The 17,523-nt window shown below is 37.3% G+C and overlaps 1 protein-coding gene across 4 annotated transcripts in view; it reads left to right on the top strand.

The window, feature by feature from the left end:
- LOC117411073 (serine/threonine-protein kinase Sgk1-like) overlaps positions 1–16,373 on the top strand; it is a 41,915-nt gene extending 25,542 nt beyond the window's left edge. For 2 of the 4 annotated variants that reach the window (XM_034018136.3, XM_034018140.3), the window contains 10 exons: positions 12,530–12,605; positions 12,966–13,041; positions 13,140–13,328; positions 13,439–13,570; positions 13,858–13,970; positions 14,151–14,274; positions 14,354–14,449; positions 14,636–14,791; positions 14,887–14,976; positions 15,237–16,373. In XM_034018136.3, coding sequence (XP_033874027.3) covers positions 12,530–12,605; positions 12,966–13,041; positions 13,140–13,328; positions 13,439–13,570; positions 13,858–13,970; positions 14,151–14,274; positions 14,354–14,449; positions 14,636–14,791; positions 14,887–14,976; positions 15,237–15,404 — 1,220 coding nt within the window. In that variant the 3' untranslated portion in view covers positions 15,405–16,373. Of the gene's footprint in view, positions 1–11,399; positions 11,520–11,922; positions 12,350–12,529; positions 12,606–12,965; positions 13,042–13,139; positions 13,329–13,438; positions 13,571–13,857; positions 13,971–14,150; positions 14,275–14,353; positions 14,450–14,635; positions 14,792–14,886; positions 14,977–15,236 lie in introns of those variants that run through there. The other 2 variants (XM_034018141.3, XM_034018139.3) reach the window with 2 other exon arrangements.
- The last annotated feature ends 1,150 nt before the right edge of the window (positions 16,374–17,523 follow it).

Below are 17,523 nucleotides of genomic sequence, written 5' to 3'. Positions count from 1 at the left end.
AGACATACAGGGGGAATAAAATGTCATTCCTCTTCACAGGCTCTGAGACATTATTACAAAGATGCAAACTAAGGGCACACCCAATACTGACTATAAATGTGACTTTTCAAAGATGCCACTGGTTTCTTCATCACTTGATTGTATTGTCAAGAGAGTGTATTCAAAACTGCAGTTTCTAGCCACTTTTGCAAAAAGTTAATAAGCGAGTGAATGTCCTCTAGTAAGTTTGTCCAGCTCAAGAGCCTGCTGTTTCATATCAGCCAGCTGTTTTTTATTTAATTCCCTCTGATGGAGTTGAGGGACTTAACCATGGTTGTACTGTCAATTTTTTAAGCAAGGCAGAATATTTCATGACCATATTTTTAGTTCTAGCGGATTTCTGCAATACAGAATGCAAATAGTAAACACATTTAAGGATTTTGGCAACACTAAATATTAATCCTTATTATGTAATGTTTGTACAGTATTACGTCAGCAAAGTTTTTCCATCATTCATTACATTATGAAAAGACTCTTTAGGGATCGTAAGGTTTTCATCCTAACTAAGTTCATCTGAAAATGTCTGTGCCTTTGGAAAGCTGAGCTTTTCTGTTCAAAGACGTAACTGTAAAAGTCTGGGCAAGAAACTCATTTTATTGGGAAAGTAGCAGGAAAGCAACATATCATTCTTTTGAAGTATTTAATACACTGCACTGCTGTAAACAGTGCTTTGGACTGTTTTCCATCAAAGTCTATACATTCTGAATTTTCAAGTATGGGATATATGGAAGTGGTCCAGTATTTACTGACTTGATTTAGTAATTAATATAGTTTGCTTTTGTCCAGTTTAACAGTGTCATGATAAGAAATAATTACGTGTGTTTAAAGCTTATAACAGTATAGTGCTGATTAACAGTTCTAAAAGTTACGGAGATTTTTATTTAATGCCTCTTACTAACTGCTGTATCTTGGAATCACTGAATAGATAATCATAACCTCTTTAAAAATAAGTAAAACATTTTAATGAGAAGGCCATCTCACAAGTCCGGTTGTTCCCCAAAATGGGTGAGTTATTTATAACCAATGAACCCCTTTTTTACTTAATATTTTGTATCCCTGAATAGATCATCATTTCACCTTCAAAAACAGGCAAGAACTAGTAATAAGCAAGACATCCCATAAGTGCAGTGGCACCCTAAATATCATCCATTTACTACCAATGCAGATAAAAAGGTTCAGATATTTGTTCTTCATTTTCCACAAAGGATCTAGTTTCTCCAATGACGACTGCCAATAGTGCTGGTGTTCACCTTTCCCCGTTACTCTAATACTCTAGAAGGAACACTTGCTATTCCCAACAGTGAATCCTATCATTAGGGGATTGGGTATATTATTGGAACATTAAATGACAGGGATGATTGATAAGACAACATTCTTTGTTCAAATGTGGGATATTAGAAAAAGCCACTGTAACGTAGCTTAATGAAGCACGTGTTTGATATAAGAGCTGGCTTTACTAAGACCACAAACCGTCACGTGGTTTCATTCAGCATAATATGTTGTAAAAGAAGCCTTGTGCTGTACAAAGAGTCCTCAATCTGGCATGGGAGAGGTTGGAGAAGCTAGTGATTATAGTCAATTGTATGAAAATGTACTACAGCGCTATCTATAATTACCTCAGGGTGTGGACCTTTCCCCTTATCTGTCGAAGGCTGAGGCTCAGTGGTTATATTTATCCCAGCTGAATAGACAGTCACAAGAACTGGGAAGGTCACCAGGGTGGGAGGGATGAAAGGGGGAAAAGTTTCCACTAGTAGTCATGTAATTAGTCCTGTACAATCACGATGAGGTTAGACTGTAAATATTATCCTGTACAGTAAGTATGCTGATTAAACATAGTATTCCTCAGTTACGTACAAAGCATACTTTTCCCACATTTTTTAAACTACTATTACAGTCTGCATTCAATCATAGGCAAGCTACATTTGCTTTATGTGTTTTATTAACAGACTATCTAAATGTTTTCATTTTTTTTCTACTGTAGATTCCAAACTAAATCATTCATTTTGTTGCACAAAGCTTTGCATTTAAATTCAAAATTCAAAATCCAAATAACAATTATGTTGAGCTGAAACGGATGAAGTTGCCAACACTTTCAGTTTTTTTCCCCCACAATAATTAACATTTTATACCAGCACCTGGGGTGTTTTTGAAAAGGCATTCAATACTGGGTATGCCCTCCATTTGATTTAATGCAGAGCGCATATCATAGCTGCAATGAAGTCCAGCAAAGAGGAATGGAATCCATGTCACCTGCAGTGCATTTCTCAGCTCAAAAGTACCATATCAATGAGATACAAGCTTCACAATTCATGTGCCATAGTTGAGTGACCAAGAACTAGGCCACAAGAATACAAGAGGAATGTGAGACATAGTCCCTGCCTATTCCTGGGTTCCACTCAGACTTTCCAATAACCCACAGCTGCATGCAAATGAGGGCTAAATAAATGTGCAGACATCACCCACAGAAGAGATCTGATTTCTATGCAAACTGCTAAATCTTTGGGTGTTATGTGCAGGACTTCCTGAAATTTGAAAGCAGATAGCGGCAATCCTAGACTGTGAACTGTAAAGTACATGTGTACGTTTAGTATGGTAAAACTCTTTATGTCGTGTAATAATTTTCAAGTCGGTAATATTTAACTCAGAGCTTAACAAAAATGTTGAAGCAGGGTGACTGATGTATAAAAAAATTGTCTATATAATAAATGAATACAAGCACTCCGAATAAAAACAGAATACTGTTCACCAGAATGTTAACTTGTATTGAGTCTAATTTATTTTAAATATCCCTTTGAGGTTAGCTTATACAGTATGTGCTTGACTGGTGTTGCTATTTCAATTGCTAATATCTCATAAAACATTTCAGATGCTGACTTTATAATTTCAATGATATGAAAATTCTGCAGGAAAAGCTAATGGTACATTGCACTATGACCTATGACTTTAAGATGCCATGTTATGGCCATGTGACTTAAAGATATTTGCTTCATATCTGGTATATAATTGCATTCTATGATTCTCTGGGTAAAGTTAAATCACAGGTATTATGCAAGAACGATGAAAGCTACTGTTATGGTTAATTAAACTTTATTTGCAGGTTATATGAACACTTTACACTAAATACATTGTTAATCATATGGCATATCTCTCTCTCTCTCTCTCTCTCTCTCTCTCTCTCTCTCTCTCTCTCTCTCTCTCTCTCTCTCTATATATATATATATATATATATATATATATATATATAAATAAAAGCAGGTTTTGTTGTTTAGCCTCCTCACTTATTAAAGTCAGGAGCCGCTATTGACTTCCAGATATCTCAAAATGATTTCCAGATATCTTTAAATGGAGCTTTAAATGATATATCTACAATGCATTTTCAGATATATTTAAATCATTTTAAGATATCTCAAAATGTTTTTCTCTAACTTCCTGTTTATTTAGAGATCTCTAAATACTTTAAAGATATCTCAAGATAACTTCCTGTTCATTTGGAGATATCTTTAAATCATTTAGAGGTCTATCTAAATAACTTCCTGTTAATTCAGAAAGATCGCTAAATGGACAGGAAGTCCATTCAAAACATAGAGCATTTTCACAACAAGTCATTTAGAGATATCTACTGAGGTCATGTGACTTTTTAGATCTGTATTGTGTAATGACAGTGCACTTTGAATTGTGTCTTGTCATTTGCTACACTGCTGTCTTGTATGGCTTTATCTGTTAAGTTTCATTATTTTTTTGTTATTTCTGCCCACGTTTTTTTGCTTCATGTTAAAAACCATTCAATTAAAGATACACATCCCCTAACATTATTGTAAAATGATCCTCGTTAATAGCGACTGTTATCAGAAATAATGATTTACCATAGGGGGAAGAGGAAAGCCCTAAAAAAAGCAATTTAACAACTAAAAGAACCATGCAAAAGAAATCTTAAAGAAGTTTGATTATTCTTTTTATGTTTAGCATTGTAATAAAGGAATACATTTTATTTCCAACCAAAATCTAGGAAATGTAGTTTAATGATCTAAAGAGTGTCTACTCATAATACTGCTTTTGTCAATGTCTTTTGGTATGTTGTAATTTTTTTTTCACTTGAAAAACTGTTCTTGGCTCTCAACTGAGACCATGGCTTAGGGGGCAATGATCTCTGGAAGCTAGCTCTGTAGTTCCAGGTTCACAAGGCCAAAACATATAATACTTGCCTACTTCACACTAATACAGTAAGTGCTAAGATAACACATTGTTAAAGGACTGACGGAAAGGTGCTTATCACAGTTTTGTATCACCTACATATTTATACAATAGGTGCTTGACAGATTAAAGACACCTACAGAAATAACTACTGGGTAACTTGAATTAACCAGGCACCAATTTAAATTCACCAAAATAACCGATCACCGACTGGACATTACGGAGATGCTTAAGCCAGGTTTCTGTTTATTCAAGGGGTTTCTATCATTTAATTTGCATTAAAAAAAAGAAAATCTGTTAAGGGGTTTAATGACTGATAAAGCAGGTGACTTCCCGTACTAACTTGACTGGATTCACTATGTCTCCAGGGGCTGTTTTTTCAAAACTTAATCTGTATAAAAATGATCTAGATTTTGTTTAAAAAAAAAAAAAAAAAAGATTCCGTAATCGTAATTATTTGTCATTTGTATAAATGTAATCCAGTGATCCAGATAAAAGTAATCACAAAATTGATCACAAAATATAGGATATATATAGGATATATATATAAAGTCCGGATCACTTTTATCCAGATTACAAGTTTTTAAAAACCAGCACCAGACCACAGATGTACTATAATTTAAAAAAATAAAATAAAAATAAATGTATTTAAACAGTGAGGGAAACAAACCTGAAGCAAGTAGTGTATTGTGAAAAAGGAGAAACTGACTTGCAAAAGGGAGATTTGTTAAAGTCCTAATTACTCACAGTTACATGCAGAGTAGTGTAGTCCATTTTTAGATGTAAAAATATGTTTTTTTATATATATATAATATCATGAGCTCTGGTTTATATATGTTTTTTTTTCTTAGGTTTGTTATTTTACTATTTTATTAGAGAATAAACATGGATAAAAAAAAAACACCTGCAGACTGCAATGCCCATTGCAGCTGTCTACAGAATACTGTACATATGTGTATGCATTGCTTAAAAATGCATTGGGCTAGCTTTTCTCAGCAGTGGAATAGTGCACAGATGAATCTCATTGAGTCGAATGACAATAAAAATATTAAACTTGAGAGTCCATGTGTTTGTTTGTTGTTAGGGTTCACGGCAGCCATGCATACTGTATAAAGAGAGCTAAAGTCAAAATAATGTAAGTGTTGGACTGCCCGAAACTCGCTGTCTCTGTCTGTTTTAACCTGACTCTTATCCCGAACGTTGTTTCTGTCATAAAATGAAACCCTTTTCTGCTGTTTTCTGGCAGGTGGAATGGGTGAAATTTACATAAAGGTGGCTGAATAACTATTCAAAATTTAAATGAGAAATCTATATGTTGACGACGCAAATGACAGTTCCCGAAATGTAACCGTTACTGCAAGGTATTTACCTCCTAAAGACCCAAAACCTGAATACAATATAACAAAGCTGCTCAGCCAAGCCTGTGACGCAGTCATGCCCGTCCCTGAGGATATAATTGACTGTGCGCACAGATCTCAGTGCCATTTTTCCTTTCAAGAACTGACCTGACAGGACAGCCTATTCAGATAAGTACTTGTTACTTTTGTCTGTGGAATTGGAGACTTTCCTTCCACCTCCTTTCCAGTCCGGCAGGGAGCTCCATACACTCCCAGTGCGGGCCCTGGCATACTACTCTGACATTACAAAAAGTTGGAGGGTCCGAACTACGATTTACTGGGCCCTGGTGCAAGACTGTGAAGTAGCCCCCCCACCCCCACCCCCCAACAAAAAAAAAGAAAAAACCGAAAACCTTTTGAAAATAAATACATTAACAGCAAAACATATTCTAATGTAATCAAGTAGTTTATCTAAACATTTTAATCAATCAATTATGTAACAAGATTAATCAATTTGATAAATAACTCAATTTAGTTGATGCTGAAACATATTAATAGCTTCAAATTAGTCACAAAGCGTATTAATCATAGGCATCATTTGGATTTTAAATTAATGTTATCAAGTATAAAAGTTAATATGAAATTGTTTGTAAAAAAAACTCCTAGCCCACAGTACAAATGCATTCATTACAACTCGCTGTGTGCGGCCTAGTGACCCTATCGGTTGTGCGTTACTATTGTTTTTCTTTACTGCTTAAGTAAAAAAAAAAAAGAAGCACACTCCAGTTTTACTGTCGAGTGTCTGTATTCCGCTGTCCTCTTGTATTCCTCAAATCCTCTTGGCAACACCCGGCCTCAGTGCCCAGTGTGTCCAAGACCGCAGCCACACTTGCCTCCATGGAAGGAGCAGAGGTGGTAGGGCTGTGGGAGGCCTGTCCAAGGATCCTAACGGCCAATGCAGGATCACGGAAGCCCACCTTAAGAAGGCTTACGCGACTGAAGCGCAGGTAATGTGCCTGGCGAACACAGGAGGCCTTTTAACGGCCCATCTTGATGGAATGCTGCGCTCCGTAACCCTCCCTGAGCCGCTAGCTTCAGAGCTACGCACGGTCTCAAGCACTCTGTTACAGATCTTGAGTTTCCAAGGGCAAACCCTGGGCAGAAGCCTGGCAGGCTTGGTGGTGGCACACAGACAGCTGTGGCTGTCTCAAGTGAGGGTCCCGGATGCAGACAAGTCTTCATTACTCGATGTGCCTATCTCACCTGGCAATACTTTTGGACCAGCGGTAGAGGAGATCTTGCAACACTCTCACAGAGAGCGAGAGGCATCCCGGCAGGTGGCTGCGATGCTCCCCTCCCATGCCTGCTTCACAGGAAGGGGCACTCAAGCAGCACTGCAGAGCGGCACATGAGAGGTAAAATATTTTCAACTTTAGCCATGCCGCACTGTGACGTAAACTACCAGCAGCCAACCAGGTGAAAGTAGGAGGCTTCTTTGTAAGGAAGAAATAAAAAAAAAATTAAAAATAAAATGGAGGAAAAGCTTGTGGTTCTGATTTCTGATTTTCCACAGTTGTATAATACAACATTAAGTATTTTTGAAATCTGTCTTCATCAAACCGGAGCTCCTGTATCAGCTGATGATGTTCGCCGTACCTTTTTCTTTTCTTGAGAATCTCATGGACCCACAGCGATCTTACATTTTTTTTCTTTCTCCTGTAGAGCAGGGCGATCGCAATGATCTTTTTTTGTTTGCTGTTCATTGTTCCAGGTATTGTGTTGTCAGATGCACAGTACCACTGATTGTTTCCGCTTTTACAGTTGCATTTTTTAATTGTGTGTCAACGATAATGCTCAATAATATCAACGCATAATGATGTCTTTAACTCACACTCTCTGCCTATACCCAGCAAACCAGACAAAACTCACAAAGAAAGAAAGAAAATATCTCAATTTTTAAAAGCAACATATTGTCTGATATTTTGGGTAATTGTGGAGGGATTATGATGGTGTGTGCGTGGGGTGGGGGTGGGGGGGGTTAAACTTAGGTTTTATAAAAAAAATTATAATGTTTCGCTCCACATTACTTGAAATATATTTTTTTTTTTACTAAGCTTTGTGTCTTCTGTTTTAAAAGAGTTTTCCCTTCCCGCTGGCATTTACTGTTTGTTGCTTGTACATGCAGCTGTGATGTAGCAACAGACTGCCCGCTGACTTTCCCTCAGTGTGAACAGTGGTCTGCTGCGACTGCAGAGCAACGCGCAAGAAGGCGGCATGCGCACCGCGTCCAGTGTGAACGCCCCTTTAGACACACTGGCTACGCACTGCAATTCCATTCGGGACCTCCTCCCTTTCGAGGGATCACAGTCACATCCGTGAATGACCCTCTCCAGATCTTGGCCCTCAAACAAGAGATAGAAACACTACTTAAAAAACAAGCCATCCATCTCGTAGAACACACCTCTCAAAGAGAGGGGTTCTACTCGAGGTACTTCTTGGTGCCAAAAAAGGATGGTGGCCTTCACCTCATCCTAGACCTGAGAAACCTCAATGGGTTCTTGAGGGAGAGGAGGTTCCAGATGGTCACACATCGCCACATCCTCCAGTCTGTCAGGCCGGGTGATTGATTTACAACAGTGGACCAGAAGGACGCGTATTTTCACGTTTTTATCCATCCAGCGCACAGGAAATATCACCGCTTCGCCTAACAGGAGATATGGAAAACGACACACATTATCCCTTTCATCCTATAAAATCGTAACAATCCCTAGCAGCACACTGGGCATTACTATAGTCAAAGAGTCACTCCACCCACAGCAGACCCTTTTTATTTTAGCAGGAAGCATGCTTAAAATAGGTTCCCATCTATTGTGACTCTTTGAAACAGGCGGAACTATTTTAGATGGAAAATACGTCAACCCTTTTTATTTTTGCACTGAGGTATGTTAATTAGGTACCCGCTACATTTGCATAACATTCCTCATAATGTCAGAATTTAGGTTTTGCGACTTCTTTTTTTATTTTTGCTTAGAACACGAAAAACAGTCAACTGCCACAAAAGCCCTCCCCGACAGTATGAAAAGCGTTGATATTTAGGGCCATTGTGTCGGTGCCAGAACTATACAGGGGGCGCCTCCTTAAGGTATCCCGTGTTACAGGCTAATTCTCACCCCAGGCTAATTCTCATCCCTGGTGAGTTCTGTCCTAGGCTAATCCTCACCCTGTCAGGCCAATTCTCTCCACTGTACTCTTCTGGGAGGGTGAACATTAGCCTGGGCCAATTCTCACCCCAGTACATAGCATAATCGTTTTCATTGTACGATAACTAATCTAAGCTAAATCAGCAGCAAGACATATATTTGTGAATGAACTGTAAAAGATACAGGAAAAAAGACTGATGTAGACAAAATAAACAACAGTAATAGTGAGAACAATAATAGAACAAAAATGTTTCATACACTACAAATCAAAAATCTTGATCAGAGCAAGCATGGACAACATGTATGTGTATATATATATATATATATATATATATATATATATATATATATATATATATATATATACAGTACTGTGCAAAAGTTTTAGGCAGGTGTGAAAAAATGCTGTAAAGTAAGAATGCTTTCAAAAATAGACATGTTAATAGTTTATATTAATCAATTAACAAAATGCAAAGTGAGTGAACAGAAGAAAAATCTACATCAAATCAATATTTGGTGTGACCACCCTTTGCCTTCAAAACAGCATCAATTCTTCTAGGTACACTTGCACACAGTTTTTGAAGGAACTCGGCAGGTAGGTTGGCCCAAACATCTTGGAGAACTAACCACAGTTCTTCTGTGGATTTAGGCAGCCTCAGTTGCTTCTCTCTCTTCATGTAATCCCAGACAGACTCGGTGATGTTGAGATCAGGGCTCTGTGGGGGCCATACCATCACTTCCAGGACTCCTTGTTCTTCTTTACACTGAAGATAGTTCTTAATGACTTTCGCTGTATGTTTGGGGTCGTTGTCATGCTGCAGAATAAATTTGGGGCCAATCAGATGCCTCCCTGATGGTATTGCATGATGGATAAGTATCTGCCTGTACTTCTCAGCATTGAGGAGACCATTAATTCTGACCAAATCCCCAAATCCATTTGCAGAAATGCAGCCCCAAACTTGCAAGGAACCTCCACCATGCTTCACTGTTGCCTGCAGACACTCATTCGTTTAGCGCTCGAATATTTCTATGTGAGTTAACTTTACCTTCGGTCTCTAAATACTTTTAAAGTAATATATTCATATTTAAAAAATAAAATAAAATAAAATAAAACCGGCCGCTCTTTGGTTTTCTACTGTACTTAGTGTACTGAGTGCACTGTGCGTAGCCTTTGGATCCCGTCCCTTCCACTGAGTGAGGATCAAAATCATAGAGGTGTGATTATGAGCCTTTTATCCACTTGCTGATACGTGGTGTGTTGTATAATCACCTATAGAACCACTGAGTGGTGTTTGTATGCGTAGACCAGTTGTTATCTATGCAAATATGGGCTGATTATGGGTCTTGCCGTTTATATTTAGCTGTAGCAAAAGCAAAGGCTCTTATTTCACCTTTCAAAGGGGAAAAACACCCTGTTGCAGGCTGACAGCAAAATACCAGTAGAAGAATGAAAAATAAAGCAGAACAATTGAAAGGTTCGTTTTTACCACAAGGCAGTGGAGGCATTTTTTAGATCGTTAATTCTGCATATGTTCAGTCGTAAACGTTTGCCTATTTTTAGTAAGGCTAGTGTATATGTCATGATCGTCTATTTAAAATTAGGAGTGGGATGGCTACTCTCTTAGTGCATATTAAAGTTAAGCTGTTTTCAAAGTGAAACCGTGAGTTTTTAGGGAACAGTTGGCTGAGCCAGGCTGCTCTGGAATGCTTCTTTACTGCAAAATTATCCTCGGCTTTTAGTTTTCTGTGTGGAGGAGAGGGTGCCTTTACTACACGTAGGGGTATTTTTAGGATGCACTGTTACATTCCTGTTTTTATTCTAAAATGTTATTATTTATATCCTTATATCATGATGGACGGATACAAATTTTGAAAAAAAATGAGGTATTAACTGTTTACAGTGTTTCCGCATGCAGAATGTGCAACGTGTGAAAATAAAATGTAGCAGCGTTCTCGTTTCTTCTGTGGTAGCACGCTAAACCCCCTTAGCGGCCACTCAAGTTTAATGCAGTCAAGTGTTGGATTCTGTATTTTAACTGGCTTCATAGACTTTAAAATCATACACAATAATGACAAGATTATAAAGGTATTTCTAACAGTACATTTGAGATTCCGGAATGTGAATGGATGGGGGTTGGTGTGCAAGTTAATTAGGCTAGTACTTCAGCCTGGTAATCTCAATATTTAACTGCCTTTCAACTATAGACTATGAAGACAAGATAGATAAAAAAAAACATGCACTGGTATCTACACTTGCATATATTATGACGCGTTTTGCTGGTGTTTTCATATTAAGTAATCGTTTAAATCAGACCATTGACTTCATTAACCATCATGGCAACTTTTAAGTAAGTTAAGTGTCTTGGGAAGAATCTGTTTGTAAGAATCATTACAAAAAACATGTTGCACAATTAGGCACATCGGCAGGGCTATGGAAAGTTGTTTTAGCACACCTATTTAAATGTTAAAAAGCCGACTTTCTGTCAAATTCTCGTATGTATCCGGTAACATTTAGAATTTGAACACTAGTGTAGGCAAACAATGACCGTCCAAGCAACAAACAAACTCCCACTTCTTATCAGGAGATCAACGTCAGATACTGTCATATTTTATTTAATTGTTGGTCTCGGAGTTTTATCAGACGGAGGCATACACTGACTGTGGCATACCATATTGCAGTCAGTGGAAGCTGATATATTTGGCTATATGGCATAAGTGAATTTGATTATTATATATCTAAAATGGCAAGGTAAGTTCATATATCTGACATCACTAATACAATGTAAATGTAGCAATTTAGACGCCTTTCTGAGTGGATGTGTTTTGTTTATTAGTTACGTTCTTAGCAGAATGTGGTGTTAAATAATTAACCATTTGGTATCAATATTATTAACTCATCGGTAAAATCTAATAAATAAATCTTACTTTTGATTTCACGGTTATTTATTAGCTCTGTTTTAGAATGAACCCATCGGTATAAGTTAGCATTTGTGACATTTAAATTATTGATATCGTAAGCTTATATTATAGGACAGACCTACACAATCCTATTCATTAAAGATGTGGGTTTTTTTGTAAGTCGAGTGCTTTCTGCTCTTGCAGTGTCATGTTTATATTTTTATATGTATTAGTTTCTCTCAATTCAAATGCAAAGGGACGTTTTGTTTTACAAAATGCTTACGTCTTTTTGAGACGTTTCGTAAGGTCAGCTCCAAGTTTTAACATAAGTACACAAAGTTTTGTCTTACAGTTAGGGATAGAATTCTCTGTTCTTATGTGACGTCACATACACAGGCGCTTCCAGGCGGCGTTGTTTAACTAATGACGAGTTAAGGAACCGCCCCAGGAATTGTACGCAACCACAAGAGATCGCATTGTTCGCATTCCTCCCAAGCCTGGTATAAGTACCATGAGAGACGCTTCGAAACAGACATAGGATAGTTTTCAACAGGGAAAGATCTTTGGGATACTCTTGCGGCACTCACCTGCAGATACATTTAGCAATGACAATCAAAACAGACGCTGCTGGATCGGCTTTAACTTGCACAAAAATGAGGGGAATGGTTGTAATACTTATCGGTACGTATTTATTGAAAAAAGTTTGATAGTTGTGATAACATTGCAGTACCTGGCCATATTTGTAATTGTTATTAAAATAAATAAATAATGTAAAAAAAGAAAAAAAAAACCGTTATGTTTGTCTTTGTTATTTACATGCTATTTATTTATCTTTTTTTTATTTTTTTACATTTTTTATAGCTTTTATGAAACAAAGAAGATTGGGTATGAATGACTTTATTCAGAAACTTGCCACAAACTCCTACCCCTGCAAGCAGTAAGTATTATTACTATTATTATCAGTAGTAGTAGTCGTAGTAGTGTAGTAGTATTAGTATTATTGTTTGCCGTTAACTTCTCACGAGGATGCAATTAGCAGTCCTGTAGAAAATAATCTTTCTGATTGTTGTTTTGCTGTTGGAGGAACTGGGTTTGAACCAGTTTAGCTTTGACGTTAGTTCAGATAGCAACTATTGACGAGTTCTTTGTTAGCTAGACACAAGTTAAACAATGTTGGTGTGAAGTGTCTGTCTGTAGAAGCAGGCACAAACCAATCTTGTCAGCTCCCAAATTGTAGGGTGAGAGTTTTTGTGTCAGTGTGTGTTTCACTAATGTATGCCCAACATTTCTTTTACAGCTCAGAGGTCCAGTCTATTCTTAACATCAACCCACCACAAGAAACTGAACTCATGAATGACAATCCATCACCTCCGGTAAGTTTATCTCAATTTTAAAAACAACAACCACCAACAACTGTCAAGGCTCACTCATTTTAATGTATTAATTTTTTCTCTCTCTGGTTGTATTGCAGCCCAGCCCTTCTCAGCAGATTAACCTTGGGCCATCCTCCAACCCCCAAGCTAAACCATCTGACTTCAACTTCTTAAAAGTCATCGGCAAGGGCAGCTTTGGAAAGGTTCTCCTAGCAAGGCACAAGAATGATGAGAAATTCTATGCAGTTAAGGTCTTGCAGAAGAAAGCAATTCTTAAGAAAAAAGAGGTATATATTTCTTTTTCACTGTCACATTTTTGATTTAAAAAAATCTGGAGAAAACTTTGCAGTCCTTTTTTTTTTCAAAATTATTATAATTTTTTTTGTCTTTTGTTCAGGAGAAGCACATCATGTCTGAGCGCAATGTACTTCTAAAGAATGTGAAACACCCTTTCCTGGTTGGGCTCCACTATTCCTTCCAGACAGCAGACAAACTGTACTTTGTCTTGGACTATATCAATGGAGGAGAGGTAAGAAACAGTAGAACACAAGACAGGAAATCCTGTCATGACTAGCTATGGCATTGTAGATTAATTTCTCTTTTTAAAAGGAAGTTCACTGCAGGATATGGGGAGGGGAGGGGAGGGGGGGGGGGGGGGTTAAACTAGAATTAGCATCTCCACACTGGCTGCCAAGTGCAAATGTTTCAAGTGGATCAGTGGGTTATTTCCTGCAATTGTTTGAGCAGTTAGTTTTGATAATGCTAATTAATTACATTGTTGAGTATAACAGTTTGTTTTCTCTTGTTTATCCCCAGCTGTTTTATCACCTCCAGAGAGAACGGTGCTTCTTGGAGCCCAGAGCCCGGTTTTACACTGCTGAGATTGCTAGTGCACTTGGCTACCTGCACTCTTTAAACATTGTTTATAGGTGAGTGCCAGATTTTTATATTGATTACATGTAATCTAGTCTGTTTTATCACCCCCCCCCCCCACACACACACCAAAAAAAAAATATTTATGTAAAAACAATTTCTTCATTGCATTGCAAAATTGTGAAATTGCGTGACTGAACATTATTTAATAGAAATCGTTTTCTCTTTATTTGCAGAGACCTGAAGCCCGAAAACATACTGCTTGATTCTCAGGGACACATTGTGTTGACAGACTTTGGCCTGTGCAAGGAAAATATTGAACCCAACGGCACCACATCTACATTCTGCGGCACACCAGAGGTATTGATCCATCTAAGTTGGGTTTCCTTTGCCACAGCATCTTTAGACAAAAGCTAACCAACACTGATTTCTTTTACAGTATTTGGCCCCTGAAGTTTTGCACAAGCAGCCCTATGACCGAACAGTTGACTGGTGGTGTCTGGGTGCAGTACTCTATGAGATGCTGTATGGACTAGTAAGTTGTTACAACCTTACAATGAATGCACAGAGATGGCAAACTATAACTGCACATAGCTTAGATTTCATATGTATTGTTTCCACCTAAAGTGTAACCTGAATGCTTTGTGTCTATGGGTATTTGCAGTGCACAGTTGTGGCTCAAGTAGTGGTGTGCTAATGTAATTTTGTTTTTGTTTTACAGCCTCCATTCTACAGCCGGAACACTGCTGAGATGTATGACAACATTCTGAATAAACCCCTGCAGCTGAAACCAAACATCTCCAACTCTGCCAGACACCTTTTGGAAGGTCTCCTGCAGAAAGACCGGACCAAGCGAATTGGTGCAAAAGATGACTTTGTAAGTCAACATTTGTGGCTAAATCAGGCACACTATCAGAGTTAAAGCTAGTAAAAACAAGTGGTTTTGTAACGCATCTTTTATTTGATTTGTAGACTGAACTCAAGAACCATGTGTTCTTCTCACAAATGAGCTGGGATGATCTGAATGCTAAGAAGCTCACTCCTCCCTTCAACCCCAACGTGGTAAGAAGCAGTTCTTGTATCCCGCTTTGAAAAAATGTCGTTTTTATGTTAAGAAAAAAAAAAAAAAGGCATAAGCTGTTGAAGGTTATCTTCTGATTCGTCACCAGTTACATGACGGGTAATATAGAATTGTGATGTTTAAACATGTATTTGTAAATACAGTGATCACAGTATAAATGTCATCCAATTATCGATAACTAAATAAAATCATTTGTTCTATTTCTTATGGTCCACTTTTTTAAAATGTGTTTTTCCTCCAGACCGGTCCAAGTGATTTGCGGCACTTCGATCCAGAGTTCACAGATGAGCCTGTCCCCAGCTCGATTGGTCGCTCTCCAGACAGCGCCCTTATTACTGCCAGCATCAAAGAGTCAGCAGAAGCGTTTCTGGGATTCTCCTATGCCCCATCTATGGACTCTTACCTGTAAACGAACAAATTGAACTTACCTGAAACTGACGGATTGGTCTTGCTTCAAGGCCACCCGGTAGAAGAAATTTGCACATCTTTTGAGGCAGCTTTGTGGCCTTCGGGTTTGGCTGGAAGAAGATTTCAAAGAGCACAGAGGTTTCTTCTTTGGACCCAAGCTATCTGCCTAAGTGTAATCGTCACAGAGGAACTGTATGGTGTCATGCACCAGGGAAATCTGTTAACAATGAGCTTTTGGGGGAATTTGAGTGTGTTGCATCTGCTGTGTGCCTTTTCTCTTGACAAGGTAACTTTTGTCTTGATCTGAAATTTGTGTTCTGCAGAGTGAGTTGTCTGCTTTTTGGATTGGATGGAACTAATTCAATGCGAACAAGGTATGAGTGTGGCATGTGGACTAGATCATTGTGTTCACTAGCTTGAACATCAAACCGACTGTTAATGGGCCGGCACTGTGAAGTGGGGTATTGTTTGCTTATTCCAAATTCAAAATATAAGAAATTGCTGTAGATTAATTGTTTTAAAACCTTAGATGAGCAGCTGATCCAGAAATAAAATTGCTAACAATCTACAAAATGTTTGGAAAAGCATTGCTGCTAAATGTAATGTTTGTGTAATATATAAATATATGTTACAGGACCAAAAATATAATAAAATGCCCCATCTGCAGTCTCAGTCTCATCCTGTCTTTCACTGCCTCTATATATGTATGAATATGTTGTGAAATGGGCATTAACTATAGTTTGTCTACATTTGACATTCCATGTAATATTATATTGTACATGTATATAAGTTAATCTGTACATTTGGAGTCTCTGCACTAGTAACATTATCTATTTAAAAAGTGTAAGGAAGCTTGCAAGTAACTATGTTCCAATGCAATGTACTGTAATTTTAATGTTATTTTTTTTTAAAGAAATGTATCACTTGTGACCAGAGGTTTGCAATAAATGTGAATACCTTTTTAAAGTGTCATCTTTTACTGTTTAATCTTTTAATATTTGTTTAAAACTGAACACTTGGTGATTTATTATTAAATGAAAAAAAAACTAAATAATTCACGAAAATAGGTTAGCTGTACAATATAAATTACTGTGAGTGTAACCAGTATTTTGAGATCCACTTTAAGAAGTAGAATAAAAGTAAGAAGGAACTATTAACCTTCTTAAATATAGTGTTTTCAGTGGAGAATTGTCAGCGACAAGCTAAAAATGATCAATTTTCAAAACCAGTTAATTTTTTTTCAAAATTAAAGTGCAAATATATTGACCTGCTGAATCACAGAAAACATTCACAATTACGTAAGTGCAAGTTAATCATTTTTAGATGCCGGTGTCCCAGATTTGAAACACTACACTGATTTCTACGTCACGGTACAAGAGTGCAGGCTGTTTGCAAGTCTATTTTGGTGTGTGTTACATTTTTATAACCTAGCTTGTACAGGTTGATTACTTGATGATTACTGGTACTTGTAAAGCACCCCTGGATTGCATTGGGAGGTATATTAAATAACCATAAAATTGCTGTGAAGCCACTTTAAAGAAAACCAGTTCATTCTAGCTCGCTCCAGTTTTTTTGGTTGTCAGAGTAGTAAACATATCTTCCGGGAATATAATGCTGAAAACAAGCTGTTGCAAGAAGTTCATGTATTGATTGTTGGAGACCATTGACGTAAAGCCATGTAAACAAAAACTATTTGAATGTTTTAGATGGGTAAATTATGACATATTATGCGAATTCTATTATGGTCACATGGGACGGAGTAAAAGTATTATATCATAAGACTCTATGTTGAGGTTAATGGCAAGCTGATTTTTACATCAACCTGGTTGCATGGAAAGAATTATTGTATTTTCAACAAAAAAAGATATGAATCTTCAGGCCCTTAAACATAGAATTGTAGGAACAATTGCTAAAAATGTCCGAATTAAGGTGTGATTGTCTACTATTTCAATCACAAATATACAAGCACGGACAGTATATATTAAAATATACAAAACCCAAATTGGATCAGTCTAACAAAAATATTTTATGTGTTTTTACTGGGGGCGAAAATAATAAAAGATGGTTAGATGAAAAAACAGAAAATAATAACAAAAAATATATTTTAAAGAAAGTCCACA

Source organism: Acipenser ruthenus, chromosome 6, assembly GCF_902713425.1.
Source record: "Acipenser ruthenus chromosome 6, fAciRut3.2 maternal haplotype, whole genome shotgun sequence".
NCBI lineage: Eukaryota > Metazoa > Chordata > Actinopteri > Acipenseriformes > Acipenseridae > Acipenser > Acipenser ruthenus.
This window is presented reverse-complemented; position numbering and strand designations above follow the sequence as displayed.